Here is a 21734-nt window from a genome sequence, read left to right on the forward strand (position 1 = left end):
CTCACCTCATTTGCTCACATTGTATATAGACTTATTTTTCTACTGTATTATTGACTGTATGCTTGTTTTATTCCATGTGTAACTAACTCTGTGTTGTTATATGAGTCGAACTGCTTTGCTTTATCTTGGCCAGGGCGCAGTTGTAAATGAGAACTTGCTCTCAACTTGCCTACCTGGTTAAATAAAGGTGAAATAAAAAATGTAAAAATCTAAAGCTACATTTTCTACCGCCTCCATGTCAGCATCGGTTTGGACAAGAGGCTGTAGCCAATATGCATATCACCTACACTTTGACATGTAAGCTTTTTTATTTATGTAGGCCTACATGAAACATTTATTTGAATATGTTGGCCTCTCTGATGTTGGCCTCTCTGATCCAATTCTGATCAGAGTAATTGTTTAATATTGTGATTTTTGGGGAATATTTTTTTACTTGTCCATTTGGACAACTTAAATCTTTATTATTTTTGTCTGACTTTTTTTTTTTTTTTACTTGTCCCGGACATGAGGATAATCGTTAATGTTGAGTCCTGTCAAGTACCCCCTAACGTTAAACATTTTGTTCTAGAGTTTAAGAATTACCTTGATGTTGGCTGCACAGCTGTGCTCCACTATGAAGAGGTCGGCCCCGTCCACAGCCAGACGGGTCATGGTGTACTTGAGCTCCTCAGAGGTCCGGCAGTGTCCAGGCAGGCAGGCCATCTACAAGAGAAGAGAACAGAATAGTTACACTGGTTTATTACTGTCTTATATTTTCTACACAAATATAGAAAACCAGCAGACTACAGATTCTCGAGTATGTGATTTCCATGCACTGGAAAGTGTCTAAGTGTTACCTTGGAGTCACACACACGGCGGTCCACCCCGTGCTGGCAGATGACGGAGGGCTTGGGCTGTTCCAGCTGGAACTCCCGGGAGAAGACGTGAAACATGTATGTCTCGCCCCACTCCATCACACTGGCCAGCTGAGGAAAAACACATTCATTAGATATACACACAGACACACACAGCGAAAACAGCAGTGTAGACAGACCTGTGGCATGGTGACTCTCCCAGTGAGGGCCCCGGCTTGCATGTCTATGAGCCAGGCGTACTCCAGGGTGTCTGTGCCTAGAGGCAGGCCCTGGGCTGAGAACATGGCATGAGCACGCATCTGCAGACCAGACAGACTCAGGTGGCCGTCCCTCAGAACACCATCAGATGTGGGCCGCTGTGTGGATACAGGTAATAATTAGGGCTGTCAAAGTTAACGTCTTAACGCAATAATCACATCTCCATTTCTTCACCACACGCTTACGCGAACTCGTTTCCACACAAAACCTTTGAAGTGCAACACACAAAACGCTCTGTGCTGCTCACTCGGTCTCTGTAGCGCTTTCTGTCTCTACTGTGGTGCTTAAATATCCACTATGCATGCAGCTTTGAGCAACCATTTTGAAGGAAAACTTACAAAAAGTTCAACCATAAACAACCTAAGCCTCTCTTTAGATAACAGCAAAAACATCATTTGTACAGAAGCAGCTAGCTAGTTATGCTAACGTTAGCTAGCTAGCTAATCAAAATAATGTTTACAGTGCCATGGCTGATTCAACTCTAATTTCCCACAATGATTTTAAATCAGAACAGGATATCCATTCCATTTAACTACTGTTTTTGTTGTAGTTCTCAGGTCAAACTATTTAAGCAAATGGTCACACATTTTTAGTAGTAGCAGCTTGTGACTAGTTCATGTTGAAGAACATGGATAAGTAGCCTAGGTTAGATCTAATAGCTGTTTTATATATTACATGAACTCAGACCTGGCTGATCTGTTGTTATTGTCTTCTGTGGAATTGATAACATTGTGGGACAGGTTTAAAACCTTCTTTTCCCCTAAAGTCAACCCTGAATGTTTAACAACTTGTGTGTTCATGCAAGTGTCAAACGTCAAGAACAAGATGGAGTAGCCCTACTTAAACATTGGGAGCATTAATAGCTAGCTATATGCTGTGGTGTAAAGTACTTAAGTAAAAATACTTTAAGGTACTGCTTAAGTAGTTTTTTGGGGTATCTGTACTTTACTATTTATATTTTTGCCAAATGTAACTTTTACTTCACTACATTTCTAAAGAAAATAATGTACTTTTTACTCCATACATTTTCCTTGACACCAAAAAAGTACATGTTACATTTTGACAGGAAAATGGTCCAATTCACACATCCATGGTCATTGATCCCTATTGCCTCTGATCTGACGGACTCACTAAACACAAATGCTTTGTTTGTAAATTATGTTGGAGTGTTGGAGTGTGCCCCTGCTATCCGTCAATAAAAACAAAACCAGAAAATGGTGCAGTCTGTTTTGCTTAATATAAGGAATTTGAAATTATTTATACATTTACTTTGACGTTGATATTTAAGTACATTCAATTTATTTTTGTTACTTAAGTATATTTAAAACCAAATATTTTTAGACTTTAACTCAAGTATTTTACTGGGTGACTTTTACTTGAGTCATTTTCTATTAAGGTATCTTTACTTTTACTCAAGTATGACAATTGAGTACTTCTTCCACCACTGGCTATATTGTATGTCAGTGAGTTTTGTGTTGTTTATGTTGAAAATACCTTTAAAAAGTTCTGAAGAAGATTATTTAGTGTTTATTTCCCTTACAATCAAAACAGATTGCCTATAAGTCGTTTTTGTGATTAATGACATTATTTATATTCCTTATTTTAATCGCATGACAGCGCTAGTAATAATAATAAACTTGTTGGAGCCTAAAGACAGATGGGATTAGCTTCCTATATGCATATACACGCATCACACAAACATTCAGACATTATGCATGCACATGTACATCTATCATACATCCATCACATGCATACAATCTTGTGAAAGCACAAAACAACCTCTTAGAATGGTTAGTTCCTACAGTTTGACAGTCAAATGGTAGTATTGTGCGATGTGCATTGCTAATAGGTAAAAAGTGTCTATTTGATTCTTTGCAATTCAAATCTTCAGCCAGTTGATCCACATTCACAGTACTCTCAAAACATTGAGCCACATACCCACAACAAAAATGTTGCAGTCTATTATTCTCAGCGGAACTCAGTTCTGCAGGTCATTGCATGAGGGAAGAGATTACCAACCAGGGCATTTCAGGTAAATCTCTTAGCTCTGAGGCTCCAGTAATAACAAACCAATGGCTACTGCTAAGCATACAATCATAAACCATGTTCTGTGCAATGTCTACATAAATCCAGTGCTTTTAAATCCTTGTCAACATGAACAAGTGCAGGGCTCTTGTATGAATGTATCACTAAAGCTCCTTTCCTTTCGATTATGATTAACTCACCTGGTAGTTGTCACTGATGAATATGTGAGCCGGTGAGAGCACAAGCTGGAGCATGGTCTCCTTGTAGCCCTTTTTCATCTCAAAACACAGCTTCTCTAGGAACCCCGAGGGGGCTTCAGGACTGTCACTGCCGCAGTGCTGTCCAGACACACATGGAAAGAGAGAGTTAGAAGAATGTCTGGATTAAGGGGTATCTCCAGCACTGGTACAACTGGTACAAAGTGGTGCTGGTAGACCACATAATGTGTTAGTTGCTGATAAAGATTGCTGGTTGTTGCAGGGGTAGGTGGGGATGGACTTACCATGGGCAGGCGTCCGTGCACCTTGTAGAGGTTGATGAGGACGGTGATTTCCCAGGGGCGCAGGGCCAGGGGGTGGAGGGTGGCACCATCCCTCCCGTCATCGTCCAGGCCCAGTGGAGACCAACCCAGGGTGGAGAAGGTGGACAGGGAGGACAGCACAGGGCTGGACACCGCCTCCTCAAAGTCTGTGTACATGTCGTCCTCACCAAAGTAGTTCTCCTACAGAAGGGGGAGAGGGATGTGTGGAGGGTTAAATCTTGTGACATTTTCTAACCAAAGGGCTGAATCCTTGATTTGAAGCATGTACACGTCACTCAAATGTTTTCCTCAAATCTCGCATTTACCCTCCCTAGGGGGTTTCTGGATGAGGTCTATGAGTCTGCACAGTTTTCTGTGCTGTATGTTGTCTCCCTGACTGTACCTTGATGGAGACGAGGGCCTTGAGCAGGGGCCCGTAAAGGATGATCTGGGAGTCGGGGGACATCTCTATCTCCACATGGAGCCTGTCAGGGGGCAGCTCAGAGGGATCTGTGGTCACCCTGCTGTTGGGGGCAGAGCTGCGAGGTGGTGGCGGGTGGGGCACAGACGAGTGCTCAGGGGGGCGCAAGGACGACAACATGGCATCCTCCATCTCCGACACTGCAGGGACAGAGAAACACTCACGTAGAAGTACAGAGCAGGAACATATAAACGCAAATGAAGTTAAACATCTTAGGAATCTGCTCACAGGACTGCTTGAGCTGTTTGTCTGCCTTCTGGGGGTAGATGGGGTGCCAGGTGTAATCAATGATGAGCAGGAAGTTTGGGACGGTCCAACAGTCCACCCAGCCAGCCCTGAAGCACAAGGAACAAATGGCATAGTGAAACGGTAATTACATAGTAATAATTATTTACTTGTTTGTTTCTTTGGGATACAGTGAAACAAGCACCACAAAGGGCTGTGGTTGACGTGACATTTTGTCAGATGGTTAATGTATCACAGTAATTGACCGTGAATTAACATAAACGCGTTTAGCATCTCCAGGCCTCCACGCATACAAGCTGCATGCACGGCTTTGGAACATCTACATTTTAAAAAAGTATTATAAATCAATTGAATATACACCATCACAATAACTCCATTATTTATTTTAGGTCTAAAGAAAATGTATTTCAGAAGAACAGAAAACGAGTTGGCCTACTGTATGTTATCTGGCTATGTGCCATCCCAAAGGCTGTTGGTTTGTTCATTTAGCAGACAAGATCTGCTTAAAAGTCCCATGCCATTATTTAATTTTTATTGGCAAAGTGAGACACTTTCTGAAAATGTGCTTTCCGGAACACCTTACAGAAAGAATCATCCCATTGTCTTAACACCCAACATGATACCATTCTAAATAGCTTAAGAACTCTACTGCACTATACAAAAAAAAAAAAAAATATTAAAAAGAGGATGGATGACTTCGTCAAACACAAATTGTCCTGTGACCACTTTTTCAGTCGATACTGGCAAAGTGGGACAGGTCATTATTTATTGTAAAGAAGGTATATGAGTATATGAGTCATTTCAATATTTTAATAATAAACTTCAATTAATCATACAAATGAAATGTATTAAAACATTCTTTAGGTATTTTTGTGGAACATTAAGAATAATAATTTATTGTTATTAATATTAATGTCACGTCTATTCCCGCTCCGGGCTTGACATCACCGATTTACTAACCACCGGTTCTGGCAACCCATCATGACGCAAACCTGGCAACTCTCATTAGGCACACATTAGCCTCATCATGATGCACACCTGGACTTCATCACTACCCTGATTATTTCCCCTTCATCTAGCATCACTCTTCAGGTAGTATTTGTTCAGTTTTCATGTCTAGACAGTTCTCTTGTTTTGTAACTATCCATGTTTGTTATTATTAAACTCACCATCTGCTTCCTGACTCCCTGCGTCTCCATTACAGAATACTGCCTCAGAAATGATGGAAGCAGCAGATGACTACACCATCTTCCAGACGGTCGAGGAACATGGTTATCTACTCCACCAACATCACAACCAGCTGGCTCTACTGGGTACGACCATGAAGGAGGTCCTCCGCGTTCTCCACCGCCTCGACACCACCAGCGAGGTTCTCCCTACCTCTGACGGAGGGCCTCCTACCACGGGTCGTCACAGTGAGTCAGTCCCCCAGCCTACCCAGCTGTCCGCCCAGGTCAGTGATGCCCGACTTTCCCTTCCGGAGAACTATGACGGTACTCCATCGAAATGCCGTGGCTTCCTACTCCAGTGCTCCCTCTATTTTATCTATCAGACGGGAGCCCCCAACACCGAGAGGTCCAAGGTTACCACGGTCATTTCCCTGCTGACCGGACAGGCTTTGGAGTGGGCTACAGACGTCTGGGAGAGAGGAGAGGATGAGTTGGGTTCCTATGAAAGGTTCATGGCTCTGTTCAGGGCGGTCTTCGACCATCCTCCAGAAGGCATAGGAGGTCAGCGAGTCAAATACAGCAAAATAAACTTTTGTTGGTGAGGTAATATTTTTCTAAGTAAAATGCAGCTATGCTAGCTGATTAGGAAAAAATGTAATTAAACATTTGATCTTATTTAGAAAATGAAATTCTGTTAAGAAAACATGTATTTCATAATTCCCCCCCTCCGTTTCGGGGCGAGAGTACACGCATAAGAAGTGGCTCTGTGGACCGTAAAAGTGATAATTTGAAACAGGTCCTATACACTAGATTTAAGAGTTATTTGGCAACTTTTGTTGTGAATGATATAAACCTTAGAACCCCTTAGAAATCTAAAGATTGGCTGCATGATGCGACTATAGGCTATTGATTTGAGAAAGTCGCAAAAAAAAGCTTGCGCTCTGTTCCTTGCCTCAGGCTGCACACTGTTCTCTCATGAAGTGATCATATTTTCACCCATCAGACTATTCTTAATTTAATCTTGTGTTTACTAATATGTAAAAAAAAAAATTATAATAATCGATTTAGAATGGTCCATTATCAAATGGGCAGGAACAGGGGCAAGACAACAAAGACATGTCATCTGTATGCACTGGAATAGTGACTGGAGGCCACTTTCCCCCAGTACATTTTTTATTAATGCTGGGAAGGCTACTCCAGTTATTTTGCTGCACAACTGGTGATATTCCGCCCAAACTCTGCATGCCATAGGCTCTTCAACCCTGTTCCTGCAGCTACCCTGTGCTTAATTTGGGAAACCAAGCAAAATCTGTTCCGGAACATCAATAATAACATGTTTTCACAAAGAAAACATATTTCATTAAACTGTTGACAGCCCCTCTTTGAGCGCTTGAGAAAGGAATTAAAGAGAGGGGAGACGGACACTCAGTGGTGAGATTTTCTGTAGCTAAAGGTCATATGTCAGCCTATTAATTATGAAAATATATGTTTTAAATCCCTATTACTATGCTATTCAAAATTAAATACAATTTCACTAATTGTAGGTTAAATCTGAATTTGTTTAAAACATTTTCTGCCATGTGTAATTTGCAGTAGGCTATGTATTGTATAAAGGCAAAATCAATGTTTTAATTCGGGGGGTTTGGGCTTGGGCTCATATATAGGCCTATATTTATGTACAAGATCTAATATGCATATGGGTGGTTTGAATTAATCATCCCCTTAGAAAGCGCTGTCCATTTCGTTGTTAGGCTTTGAAACAACATCCACAACAACCATGTTTTTCACTGTTTCAACCTGTTGTTGAACGTCTTTGTTCAAATGCATCAATTACAGTGAGGTGAGTTTTAAAAGAACATACTGTTTTGATAAGTGTTTAATGTGATTTTCAATTGTATTTGCATTGCTGTCAGAGTGGTTAGAGCGGCAATAGAGCCCTGAGTATGAGGCCATTAGCACTCTGAGGATTGTTAGCGAGTTGAGTACCAGTAATGCATATCCAAAGTACATAAGAGATTACTGTGGTCATGGCTCCGATCACCGCAACAGCATAATCCGATCACCGCAACAGCCCTAGCACCTCTACCACAGTTTCCTAGTAAATTATGGCTAAATACTGGTGGAATACCGTTAATTAAAGTGTTAGTGGGTCTGACTCACTCTGCGTGGGTGATGTTCCTCCAGCCGGACTTGTTGAGTTTGGGAGGGCCGCCATGGCTCTGGCCCTGGCTCTCCCCAGGCATGCACATGTCAGGTGGCAACTTGCTGTTCTGGTAGTCCTTGGCCAGGGTGAGCAGTGGGTACCTGCTGGGGTGGCAGTCTGGCAGGGAGAGCCGCAAGTCTGTATCTTCAGCCTGGGATTAACACAGAGACACAGACTTATACGTGCCCACATCGGGAAGTACTGTAAGGGTACTCCTTACATGAAATTATCTTGAAATCATGAAAAATTCCATCTGCTATTAGCTACTGTACTCACCCTCAGACAGAACCTTGTATTGCAGGTGGTAGGGACATACTCATTAAAAGGCAACGTGAAATCAATGTTCAGAGTCTCCCCACAAGCAGCCAGATACACTGAAAGACAAGGGGTTATATAATATCAGTAAAAAGTTTATCATTTCGATTCTTATGTGCATCAAAAGTGCAGCCAAATTGTATATGTTCACTACATTCACTACATTCAATGTTAAGTTCACTCCTTGCGAATTCTTGAGTTTGTTCATCATTTAATTCCAACAGCTGTATCACCATTCTCCTGTTGCTTAGTGGAGCAGTCGATCCAGTTATGCTGGTTGGCAGCCCAGAGCATCTCAAACTGGTGGAAGACAACCTTGAACTTCCAGGCGTAAGGGACAAAAGAGTAGATATCCGGGGTGCTGTCACTGGCCCAGTCCCCGATCAGGTCTAGAGACGGACAAGAGCGAACCAAAGAATGACATTTGGTGCAAGTGTCTACATTCAGCAGTGTTTGATTCAGTACAATATGTGTACATCAAATGTCTATAGTGCAATTCCATGCTAAATAAGCCCGATATTTCTGATATCTCAGATTATTCTAGCAATTTTCAAACTTAATTGGGAGGAAGATTGTTTGACATGGTTTTTACATTTGTATCAACAGAAAATGTCATGATGAAAGGGGCCATTTTATGCCCTTTTTAGACCAAGACATATCTACTGTAAGACCCTATCTCTGTAAATCGTGCATGATAGACATCTTGGTGTCATTATACTCCTTATAGTGTGCTCTAAAATATGGAGTATGTCTTGATCCTGAAATAAATTAATGTAAAATATTTCATCCAACATAACATATTTTATAACTACCCTTGTAGATTTAGCATATTTTAAGAGATTGTTTGTCACAATATACTCTACAAGTACATCACATTTCAGTGTATCTTTCAGTGTATCCAGAGTATGCTCCTTCCTAATTCTGAAGGTATGATCAATTGATGAGCACCACCAACACAGTGAATGGGGAAAATGGATTCAAAGGTAACTCCCTCTGCTGGTGACTTGCTGAATGTGCAATCGCGCCTGCAGAATTCATCCAATGACGTCATTGGTTGACTGAACCTGCTCTCTTCCTAGAGCTGGCCGCCAAAACAAACTGAGCACTCCGCTTGGAGTTTAACAAAAGGCACCTAAAGGACTCTCAGACCATGAGAAACAAGATTCTCTAGTCTGACTCTTTGGCCTGAATTCCAAGCATTACATCTGGAGGAAATACCCCATCAGACCAGAGAATCTTGTTTCTCATGGTCTGAGTCTTTAGGAGCCTTTTGGAAAACTCCAAGCGGGCTGTCATGTGCCTTTACTGAGAAGTGGCTTCCGTCTGGCCACTGTACCATAAAGGCCTGATTGTTAGAGTGCTGCAGAGATGGGTGTCCTTCTGGAATGTTCTCCCATCTCCACAGAGGAACTCTGAAGCTCTGTCAGAGTGAGCATCGGGTTCCTGGTCACCTCCCTGACCAAGGCCTTTCTCAACCCGATTGCTCAGGTTTGCCGGGTGGCCAGCTCTAGGAAAATATGTTTTGGTGGTTCCAAACATCTTCCATTTTTAAGAATAATGGAGGCCAGTGTTCTGCCACTTCTTGGGGACCTTCAATGCTGAATACATGTTATTGCTGACATGCACTGTCAACTGTGGGACCTTATATAGACAGGTGGACATGATTTGGAAAGACACAATCAATTGAATTAACCACAGGTGGACTCCAATGAAGTTGTAGAAACATCAAGGATGATCAATGGAAACAGGATGCACCTGAGCTGAATTTCCAATCTCATAGCAAAAGGTCTGAATATTTATGTAAATAAGGTATGTTATTTTTAATACATTTACAACAATTTCTAACAACCTGTTTTCACTTTGTCATTATGGGGTATTGAGTGTAGATTGAGGAAAAAATATAATTTAAGAAATGTTTAAATAAGGCCGTAACGTAACAAAATGTGGAAAAAGTCAATGGGTTTGAATACATTCCAAAGGCACTATACACACACACTATTTGTTTTGTGTATTTTCCTTTTATGTTCCCCTAGCCCTACTACCCCTCCCTTAATTGGATAAAACTAAAATGGACAACACTTAGGCTTCTACTTCCATCTTATACATACTATATACATTTTATGGACAAAATGTATTTTACAATAGTTATCTGTTTGTTTTTAATCCCATCAACCCTAATCTACCATTTTGTTAAAACATATATATACTTGCCAACATTTGTTTAAACGATACACCAACTCCCTGCATCATTTGTTTTAGCAGTAAGACTGAAGCTAGTTTATCCAAATACAACTCATGAATATCACAATTTATTGATAAAGTCGAAGTCAGCACTTGATTGGTTTCTGATGCAGCTGGAATTTGTACGCTTATTTTTTTTACAACACCATTATATACGTATGTTTAAAAGCCAGTGGTAACCGATCATTCAGGGCAGAGCTCCACCTGTTTAGAAAAAATGTTATATCTTTTTTCTAAACAGGTGGAGCTCTGCCCTGAATACTGGTATGGTGTATACACACACACACTACCAGTCAAAAGTTTGGACACACACCTACTCATTGAAAGGTTTTTATTTTTACTATTTTCTACATTGTAGAATAATAGTGAAGACAAACTATGAAATAACACATGGAATCATTTAGTAACCAAAAAAAGTGTTACATTTTTTATTTTTCAAAGTAGAAAACCTTTGCCTTGATAACAGCTTTGCACACTCTTGGCATTCTCTCAACCAGCTTCACTTGGAAAGCTTTCCAACAGTCTTGAAGGAGTTCCCACATATGAAAAACAAATTATTGTCCCACTAAGAGCAAACCAGATGGGATAGCATGTCGCTGCAGAATGCTGTGGTAGCCATGGTGGTCAAGTGTGCCTTGAATACTAAATAAATCACTGACAGTGTCACCAGCAAAGCAGCCCCACACCATCACACCTCCTCCTCCATGCTTCACAGTGGGAACCACCGGGGCGGCAGGTAGCCTAGTGGTTAGAGCGTTGGACTAGTAACCGAAAGGTTGCAAGATCGAATCCCCGAGCTGACAAGGTAAAAATCTGTCGTTCTGCCCCTGAACAAAGCAGTTAACCCACTGTTCCTAGGCTGTCATTGTAAATAAGAATTAGTTTTTAACTGACTTGACTGGTTAAATAAAGGTTTAAACATTTCTTTATTTTTAAACACACGAGATCATCCGTTCACCTACAATGCTTCTCACAAAGACACGGTGGTTGGAACCAAAAATCTCAAATTTGGACTCATCAGACCAAAGGACAGATTTAAACCTAATATCCATTGCTTGTGTTTCTTGGCCCAAGCAAGTATATTCTCCTTATTGGTGTCCTTTAGTAGTGGTTTCTTTGCAATTCGACCATGAAGGCCTGATTTCAAGCAGTCTCCTCTGAACAGTTGATGTTGAGATGTGTCTGTTACTTGAACCCCGTGAAGCATTTATTTGGGTTGCATATTCTGAGGCTGGTAACTCTAATGAAGTTATCCTCTACAGCTGAGGTAACTCTGGGTCTTCCTTTCCTGTGGCGGTCCTTATGAGAGCCAGTTTCATCAAAGCGCTTGATGGTTTTTGCGACTGCACTTGAAGAAACTTTCAAAGTGCTGGACATTTTTACGGGTTGACTGAACATTTCTTAAAGTAATGATGGACTGTCGTTTCTCTTTGCTTATTTGAGCTGTTCTTGCCCTAATATGGACTTGGTCTTCACCAAAAAGGGATATCTTCTGTATACCACCCCTACAACACAACTGATTGGCACAAACATACTAGGGAAAGAAATTCCACAAGTTAACTTGTAACAAGGAACACTGTTAATTGAAATGCAATGCAGTGACTACCTCATGAAGCTGGTTGAGAGAATGCCAAGAGTGTGCAAAGCTGTCATCAAGGCAAAGGGTGGCTACTTTGAAGAATGTCAAATATTTTTTGATTTAACACTTTTTTGGTTACTAAATTATTTCATGTTATTTCATAGTTTAGGTCTTCACTATTATTCTACAATGTAGAAAACAGTAAAAATAGAAACCTTGGAATGAGTAGGTGTGTCAACTTGACTGGTACTGTATGTACACACGTTTGCAAAAAATGTCAAAACAAATTTGAGTGAAAAGCCACATACAAACATGGTTTCTTCCTTGCTTGCTTTCTTTAGTAAATGAAGGTGTTTAAGCCTAGCTCAGTGCTTTCTGTGGAGGGGGAGTAGCCAGCGGAATATACAGAGTGTAGGCGTTGGTAATCTTCTCTAGATCCGCCGTGATTGGCTCAGTGTTCTGTCACTCATGGGGACACTATGTCACCAAAGAATCTACAGGGAGAGCTAGGCAGTTCAAGCCCCCTTGGGTGCTGTGATAGATTTACGTTAAAAGTGCCCATCCAAGAAGGCTCAAGATCATTGTTGACAGATAAAATGACATCAAATCAAGTCATCTACCATAGCTTTGATTGGACTGATCTTGTCAACATTATACTTTCAAAATCTTAGCTAGCAAGCTAGACAAGCAGTCATCGAAAATCACGTCGACAATCTACTGGCAAATCCTTTTCAATCCTTGTCATATGAAGATAAATTATAGATTTAAAAAAGTATCGGTGCTAATCGGCCATTGGACAAACATTACACAACACGTCGGAAATCGGAACTTCAACAATGATTTTTTGGAAGGAATGAGTGGCTAACGCAAGCGTTGCAAAGCAATCACTATTTTGCATCCCCTGCCTGCTATTCGGTGGAGAGGGTGTGTGGTCCAAGTCTGGGTTTAAGGATTTAAAACATGTCTGAAAGGGTATCTTTTCCAAGCTTTAAAAGGATAAACATTCACATGCAACACCATGGGACAGAAAAGGTTGAATACATTTGCCATGCTGTCAATCCAGCATGACTTCTGCTACGTTCAAAACAACTGGAAACTCTGAACTGGCAAATCTCAGACTTCAGCGAGTTCAAGACAACTGGGAACTCGGGAAAAAACTAGCTCCGACTGGGAAAATACATTTTGAACGTTCCAAAGTCAGGAACTCTGGCTTCTTTCTAGAGCTCCGACCTGAAGATCACTGACGTCATGATTCAACCTTGTTTTTTTCCGAGTTCCCAGTTGTCTTGAAAGCACCATAAATCCAGAGAATGCCAACTACACGCAAGCATAATTTACAAACAAAGCATTTGTGTTTAGTGAGTCCTCCAGATCAGAGGCAGTAGGGATGACCAAGGATGTTCCTGTCCTGTCCTGCTAAGCATTGAAAATGTAACGGGTACATTTGGGTGTCAGGGAAAATGTATGGAGTAAAAAGTACATTTTCTTTAGTAATGTAAAAGTAGTCAAAAATATAAATAGTAAAGTACAGATAACCCACCCAAAAAACGACTTAAGTAGTACTTTAACCAATGGTTCAAGTGAGCACAGCACAACAACGGTGAGTCCAAAAATGTATTGTATGTTGCTCCATAAATAATGTAATATGCCAGGGAAATATGTATAGTGTAGCTAAGTAATACTAAGTGTATGTTGTGTAGTAAGCTGTTAGTATCCCATGTGCCTCACCCTAATAATTTGGTCTATTTTCCCCTCTTAATTTCACCTACTGTTCTGACTTGGTGGTGCACATGTTGCCTATAGCCTGTTTAAGATAAATGTAATCATTGAATATTGTAAGAGCTTTCGTTGTCTGCTTATTAAATTTATCCTACGGTTCTGACTTGGTGTACAGGGAGAATACTGTAAGAAAGGCCCATGTCCTGAATTCTGTCGCTGTACATTTCAAAAGTGCTGAACAAAGTTATTGACTACGTCCAGCTTAGCTCTCTCATTGTTGTCTTAATAGAAATTACGGCTTGCCACATATCTGCTCATCGTTCCCTTATGCCATAGATTGTACATCTCAATTGTTACTGGTCTGTAACTAATGTTTGCCAGTGACAGTCTTCCCAATCAAATATTTGTTTTCAACAAAAAGTTCAGTAATAGACCCATGTAATTCCAGTTGATATTGAGAGGGTTGTTTTGTTTGCGCAATGCGCTGTCAATGTGTCAGTATATAAGTGAATCCTCATGATTGTATTTTCCTTCCTTTTTAGACCACATAGGCCTAATGGGAAAAATCTAATGGTAGGCTAACCGAGTGTCTTGCTCTCCCCCTCTCCTTAAAGAAGAGGAAAGTTAAGGCCTCTACATCTTGCTGAATTTATCTGAACTAACATCCATCTGAATTTCTGTCGGTGTCCATTTTGAAAGTGCTGAACGAATAGGCCTACCTCATTTGCTTGCACTAACTTATACTTAGAGCTAAGTGTTAATGATAAGAATAAACATTATGACTTACACAAATCCACAAGGAGTCAGTAGTAACCACATTTGTTTAAGCAAGTCAGCCATATCAGCTATGGTTTTTAAAAGGCAGTAAATGAGGCTGAATAAACTGTTTCACTGCCAGACAAGGCTCTGCTGATAGCCAGGTGTAGTGGTGGTAAGGCTTCACTCCATGGTGCTGAAAGGAAAGCTCTGCTGTTGGGACAGCTTTATGTAGGCCCTAAACAGTTTGTGGGCACTGTGTGTCAAAAGTCATAGTCAAATCAAAATCAACCCGAATACAACAGGTGTAGCCTTTAACTCTTTCTTGAACAGCATTGTTGGTAAAAAAAATATTTACAACAAAGTTTAAAAAAAATAATACTAATAAAAAGTAACACTATATACAAGGGGTACCGGTACCGAGTCAATGTGCGGGGGTACAGGTTAATAAAGGTAATTTGTACATGTAGGTAGGGGTGAAGTGACTATGCATAGATAATAAACAGCGAGTAGCAGCAGTTTAAAAACAAAGGGGGAGGGGGTGTCAATGTAAATAGTCCGGGTGGACATTTGATTAATTGTTCAGCAGTTTTATTGCTTGGGGGTAGAAGCTGGAGCCTTTTGGTCATAGACTTGGCGCTCCGGTACCCCTTGCCGTGCGGTAGCAGAGAGAACAGTCATTTCCGGTCACAACTTGTAGACTTGTTTACGTGCTGCTGTGCGGTTTGTTGCTAAACTTACTTTGCTACCTGCCAACTTTACGGTTTTTACTTTTAATTACCGTTTTATATTTTTATTTTTTCCCCCTCGCTCTTCTTTTTTCATTCAACTTTTTCACCCCGGACGCTTTATCTGGACGTAGTTCGTCAGGACCTCCACCAGCCGAAGCTAAGTAGTAACATTAACATTATGCCTTCTAATTGCAGTTGCTGTACTCATAATATACAGGAGAATGATCGCCTTATGGCGAGGATAGCTGTGTTGCAAGCCCAGCTTCAGACGCAATCGTTAGGCAAGGGTAATTTAAGTGTAGGAAAAGGATGTGCCACCAAATAAGTACAGATAGTAGTATAAATCCCCTCACACAGTCCCTGCAGCCAGACAATTTTCTCATGGCTTCTGGAAAGAAATGCTGTAGGAATGCTCAACCGGTGTCGCTCATTCAGCCGACAAACTTTCAACCGGTTCTTTCAACCCATTAAGGAACGGGTCGGAGTCAGAGGCCGAGCCTTCTCTGGTCTCTCCTCCTCCCGTTACGGGATCTGAGACGCCGAAGCCTCCGACCATTAGCTCTGACAAATTGAAAACCCTAGTCATTGGCAACTCCATTACCCGCAGTATTAGACTTAAGGCGAATCATCCAGCAATCATACACTGTTTACCAGGGGGCAGGGCTACCGACGTTAAGGCTAATCTGAAGATGGTGCTGGCTTAGGCTAAAACTGGCGAGTGTAGAGAGTATAGGGATATTGTTATCCACGTCGGCACCAACGATGTTAGGATGAAACAGTCAGAGGTCACCAAGTACAACATAGCTTCAGCGTGTAAATCAGCTAGAAAGATGTGTCGGCATCGAGTAATTGTCTCTGGCCCCCTCCCAGTTAGGGGAAGTGATGAGCTCTACAGCAGAGTCTCACAACTCAATCGCTGGTTGAAAACTGTTTTCTGCCCCTTCAAAATATAGAATTTGTAGATAATTGGCCCTCTTTCTGGAACTCACCCACAAACAGGACCAAGCCTGGCCTGCTGAGGAGTGACGGACTCCATCCTAGCTGGAGGGGTGCTCTCATCTACGAACAGACAGGGCTCTAACTCCCCTAGCTTCACAATGAGATAGCCAGCCTGCCAGTTTAGTGGAGTCTGCCACTAGCACAGTCAGTGTAGTCAGCTCAGCTATCCCCATTGAGACCGTGTCTGTGCCTCAATCTAGGTTGGGCTAAACTAAACATGGCGGTGTTCGCCTTAGCAATCTCACTGGAATAAAGACCTCCTCCATTCCTGTCATTATTGAAAGAGATTGTCATGTCTCACATCTCAAAATAGGGCTACTTAATGTTAGATACCTCAATTCCAAGGCAGTAACAGTAAATTAACTAATCATAATCTTGATCTGATTGGCCTGACTGAAACATGGCTTAAGCCTGATGAATTTACTGTGTTAAATGAGGCCTCACCTCCTGGTTACACTAGTGACTATATCCCCCGCGCATCCCGCAAAGGCGGAGGTGTTGCTAACATTTACAATAGCAAATTTCAATTTATAAAAAAATATGTATATACTGCATTTTCGTCTTTTGAGCTTCTAGTCATGAAATTTATGCAGCCTACTCAATCACTTTTTATAGCTACTGTTTACAGGCCTCCTGGGCCATATACCTCATTCCTCACTGAGTTCTCTGAATTCCTATCTGACCTTGTAGTCATGGCAGATTATATTCACATTTTTGGTGACTTTAAAATTAACATGGAAAAGTCCACAGACCCACTCCAAAAGGCTTTCGGAGCCATCATCGACCCAGTGGGTTTTGTCCAACATGTCTCAGGACCTACTCACTGCCACAATCATACTCTGGACCTAGTTTTGTCCCGTGGAATAAATGTTGTGGATCTTAATGTTTTTCCTCATAATCCTGGACTATTGGACCACCATTTTATTAAGTTTACTATCACAACAAATAATTTGCTCAGACCCCAACCAAGGATCATCAAAAGCTGTGCTATAAATTCTCAGACAACCCAAAGATTCCTAGATGCCCTTCCAGACTCCCTCCACCTACCCAAGGACGTTAGAGTACAAAAATCAGTTAACCACCTAACTGAGGAACTCAATTTAACCTTGCGTAATACCCTAGATGCAGTCGCACCCCTAAAAACAAAAAACATTTGTCATAAGAAACTAGCTCCCTGGTATACAGAAAATACCCGAGCTCTGAAGCAGGCTTCCAGAAAATTGGAACGGAAATGGCGCGACACCAAACTGGAAGTCTTCCGACTAGCTTGGAAAGCACCGTGCAGTATCGAAGAGCCCTCACTGCTGCTTGATCATCCTATTTTCCAACTTAATTGGGGAAAATAAGAACAATCCAAAATGTCTTTTTGATACTTTTCGGGAAAGGTAACTAAAAAGCAGCATTCCCCAAGAGAGGATGGCTTTCACTTCAGCAGTGATAAATTCATGAACTTCTTTGACGAAAAGATTATGATCATTGGAAGGCAAATTACAGACTCCTCTTTAAATCTGCGTATTCCTCTAAAGCTAAGTTGTCCTGAGTCTGCACAACACTGCCAGGACCTAGGATCAAGGGAGACACTCAAGTTTTTTAGTACTATATCTCTTGACACATTGATGAAAATAATCATGGCCTCTAAACCTTCATGCTGCATACTGGACCCTATTCCAACTGAACTACTGAAAGAGCTGCTTCCTGTGCTTGGCTCTCTATCCACCGGATGTGTACCAAACTCACTAAAAGTGGCAGTAATAAAACCTCTCTTGAAAAAGCCAAACCTTGACCCAGAAAATATAAAAACTAAAATCGGCCTATATCGAATCTCCCATTCTTCTCAAATATTTTAGAAAAAGCTGTTGCGCAGCAACTCACTGTCTTCCTGAAGACAAACAATGTATACGAAATGCTTCAGTCTGGTTTTAGAACCCATCATAGCACTGAGACTGCACTTGTGAAGGTGGTAAATTACCTTTTAATGGCGTCACAGCGAGGCTCTGCATCTGTCCTCATGCTCCTAGATCTTAGTGCTGCTTTTGATACCATTCTTTTGGAGAGATTGGAAACCAAAATTGGTCTACACGGACAAGTTCTGGCCTGGTTTAGATCTTATCAGTTTGTCTCTGTAGATGGTTTGTCCTCTGACGAATCAACTGTACATTTTGGTGTTCCTCAAGGCTCCGTTTTAGGACCACTATTGTTTTCACTATATATTTTACCTCTTGTGATGTCATTCGGAAACATAATGTTAACTTTCACTGCTATGCGGACGACACACAGCTGTACATTTTGATGAAACATGGTGAAGCCCCAAAATTGCCCTCCCTGGAAGCCTGTGTTTCAGACATAAGCAAGTGGATGGCGGCAAATGTTCTACTTTTAAACTCGAACAAAACAGAGATGCTAGTTCTAGGTCCCAAGAAACATAGAGATATTCTGTTGAATCTGACAATTAATCTTGATGGTTGTACAGTCGTTTCAAATAAAACTGTGAAGGACCTCGGCGTTACTCTTGACCCTGATCTCTCTTTTGACGAACATATCAAGACTGTTTCAAGGACGGCTTTTTTCCATCTACGTAACATTGCAAAAATCAGAGACTTTCTGTCCGAAACTGATGCAGAAAAATGTATCCATGCTTTTGTCACCTCTAGGTTAGACTACCGCAATGCTCTACTTTCTGGCTACCCCGGATAAAGCACAAAATAAACTTCAGTTAGTGCTAAACACGGCTGCTAGAATCTTGACTAGAACCAAAAAATGTTATCATATTACCCCAGTGCTAGCCTCCCTACACTGGCTTTCTGTTAAGGCTAGGGCTGATTTCAAGGTTTTACTGCTAACCTAGAAAGCATTACATGGGTTTGCTCCTACCTATCTTTCCGATTTGGTCCTGCCGTACATACCTACACGTACGCTATGGTCACAAGACGCAGGCCTCCTTACTGTCCCTAGAATTTCTAAGCAAACAGCTGGAGGCAGGGCTTTCTCGTATGGAGCTCCATAAGACTCATCTCTTCAGTAGGTACTACGATTGAGTGTAGTCTGGCCCAGGAGTGTGAAGATGAACGGAAAGGCACTGGAGCAACGAACCGCTCTTGCCGTCTCTGCCTGGCCGGTTCCCCTCTCTCCACTGGGATTTTCTGCCTCAAACCCTATTACAGGGGCTGAGTCACTGGCTTACTGGTGCTCTTCCATGCCGTCCCTAGGAGGGGTGCGTCACTTGAGTGGGTTGAGTCACTGACCTGATCTTCCTGTCCGGGTTGGCGCCCCCCCCTCTGGTTCGTGCCGTGGGGGAGATCTTTGTGGGTTATATATGGCCTTGTCTCCGGATGGAAAGTTGGTGGTTGAAGATATCCCTCTAGTGGTGTGGGGGCTGTGCTTTGGCAAAGTGGGTGGGGTTATATCTTGCCTGTTTGGCCCTGTCCGGGGGTACCGTCGGACGGGGCCACAGTGTCTCTCGACCCCTCCTGTCTCAACCTCCAGTATTTATGCTGCAATGGTTTGTGTCGGGGGGCTAGGGTCAGTCTGTTATATCTGGAGTATTTATCCTGTCTTATCCGGTGTCCTGTGTGAATTTAAGTATGCTCTCTCTAATTATTTTTCCCTCTCTCTCTCTCTCGGAGGACCTGAGCCCTAAGACCATGCCTCAGGACCACCTGGCCTGATGACTCCTTGCTGTCCCGAGTCCACCTGGTCGTGCTGCTGCTCCAGTTTCAACTGTTCTGCTTGCGGCTATGGAACCCTGACCTGTTCACTGGACGTGCTACCTTGTCCCAGACCTGCTGTTTTCAACTCTCTAGAGAGAGCAAGATTCTCTAAATGATCAGCTATGAAAAGCCAACTGACATTTACTCCTGAGGTGCTGGCCTGTTGCACTCTCTACAACCACTGTGATGATTATTATTATTTGACCCTGCTGGTCATCAATGAACATTTGAACATCTTGGCCATGTTCTGTTATAACCTCCACCTGACACAGCCAGAAGAGGACTGGCCACCCCTCATAGCCTGGTTTCTTCCTAGGTTCCGGCCTTTCTAGGGAGTTTTTCCTAGCCACCGTGCTTCTACACCTACATTGCTTGCTGTTTGGGGTTTTAGGCTGGGTTTCTGTACAGCACTTTGACATCAGCTGATGTAACAAGGGCTTTAAAAATACATTTGATTGAATAGTCTATGACTTGGGTGACTGGAGTCTTTAACAATTTTTGGGGCCTTCCTCTGAGACCGCCTATTATATAGGTCCTGGATGGCAGGAAGCTTGACCCCAGTGATGTACTGGCCATTACGCACTATCCTCTGTAGTGCCTTACGGTCAGATGCCGAGCAGTTGCCATTCCAGGCAGTGATGCAACCGGTCAAGATGTTCTCGATGGTGCAGCTGTAGAACGTTTTGAAAATCTGGGGACCCTGAGGGGGAAAATGTGTTGTCGTGCCCTATTCGCAACTGTTTTGTTGTGTCTGGACCATGATAGTTTGTTGGTGATGTGGACACCAAGGAACTTGAAACTCTCGACCCACTCCACTACAGCCCTGTCGATGTTAGGTGTAATCAAGCAATGTAGGTGTAGAAGCACGGTGGCTAGGAAAAGCCTCAGTCCAAGATCAGAAACTTTGTCTTTCTCACATTGAGGGAGAGATTGTTGTCCTGGCACCACACTGCAAGGTCTCTGACCTCCTCCCTATAGGCTGTCTCATCGGTGTCTGTGATCAGGTCTACCACTGTTGTGTCGTCAGCAAACTTAATGGTGGTGTTGGAGTCGTGTTTGGCCACACAGTCGTGGATAAACAGGGAGTACAGGAGGGAACTAAGCATGCACCCCTGAGGGGCCCCAGTGTTGAGGATCAGCGTGGAAGATGTGTTTTTGCCTACCCTTACCACCTGGGGGCGGCCCGTCAGGAAGTCCAGGATCCAGCTGCAGAGGGAGGTGTTCGGTCCCAGGGTCCTTAGCTTCAGGAAGTCCAGGATCCAGCTGCAGAGGGAGGTGTTCGGTCCCAGGGTCCTTAGCTTAGTGATGAGATTTGTGGGCACTATGGTGTTGAACGCTGAGCTGTAGTCAATGAACAGCATTCTCACATAGGTGTTCCTTTTGTCCAGGTGGGAAAGGGCAATGTGGAGTGCGATTTAAGATTACGTCATCTGTTGGGGCGGTATGCGAATTGGAGTGGGTCTAGGGTTTCCGGGATGATGGTGTTGATGTGAGCCATGGCCAGCCTTTCAAAGCACTTCATGGCTACCGACGTGAGTGCTACGAGGCGTAATCATTTAGGGATGTTACCTTCGCTTCCTTGGGCACAGGGACTATGGTGGTCTGTTTGAAACATGCAGCCATTACAGACTCGGTCAGGGAGAGTTTGAAAATGTCAGTGAAGACACTTGCCAGTTGGTCCGCGCATGCTTTGAGTACACGTCCTGGTAATCCGTCTGGCCCCACGGCTTTGTGAATGTTGACTTGTTTAAAGGTCTTGCTCAAATCGGTTACCGAGAGCGTGATCACAGTCGTCCAGAACAGCTGGTGCTCTCATGCATGCTTCAGTGTTGCTTGCCTTGAAGCGAGCATAAAAAGGTATTGGTAGGCTGGTAGGCTCGCGTCACTGGGCAGCTCGCAACTGGGCAGCTCGCAGCTGGGTTTCCCTTTGT

At 42.6% G+C, this 21734-nt stretch overlaps 1 protein-coding gene across 1 annotated transcript in view; it reads right to left on the reverse strand.

Annotated features, from left to right (window-relative positions):
- The window catches only part of LOC120060368 (transmembrane protein KIAA1109 homolog), a 145935-nt gene that overhangs the window by 93602 nt on the left and 30599 nt on the right, over positions 1 to 21734 (reverse strand). The window contains exons 14-23 of the mRNA XM_039009639.1: positions 8305 to 8460; positions 8033 to 8130; positions 7714 to 7907; positions 4367 to 4473; positions 4061 to 4278; positions 3640 to 3858; positions 3338 to 3475; positions 1034 to 1210; positions 837 to 965; positions 583 to 702 (exon numbers count right to left, since the gene is read on the reverse strand). Coding sequence (XP_038865567.1) covers positions 583 to 702; positions 837 to 965; positions 1034 to 1210; positions 3338 to 3475; positions 3640 to 3858; positions 4061 to 4278; positions 4367 to 4473; positions 7714 to 7907; positions 8033 to 8130; positions 8305 to 8460 — 1556 coding nt within the window. The remainder of the gene's footprint in view (positions 1 to 582; positions 703 to 836; positions 966 to 1033; positions 1211 to 3337; positions 3476 to 3639; positions 3859 to 4060; positions 4279 to 4366; positions 4474 to 7713; positions 7908 to 8032; positions 8131 to 8304; positions 8461 to 21734) is intronic.

Source organism: Salvelinus namaycush, chromosome 15 (assembly GCF_016432855.1).
Source record: "Salvelinus namaycush isolate Seneca chromosome 15, SaNama_1.0, whole genome shotgun sequence".
NCBI classification, from domain to species: Eukaryota; Metazoa; Chordata; class Actinopteri; order Salmoniformes; family Salmonidae; genus Salvelinus; species Salvelinus namaycush.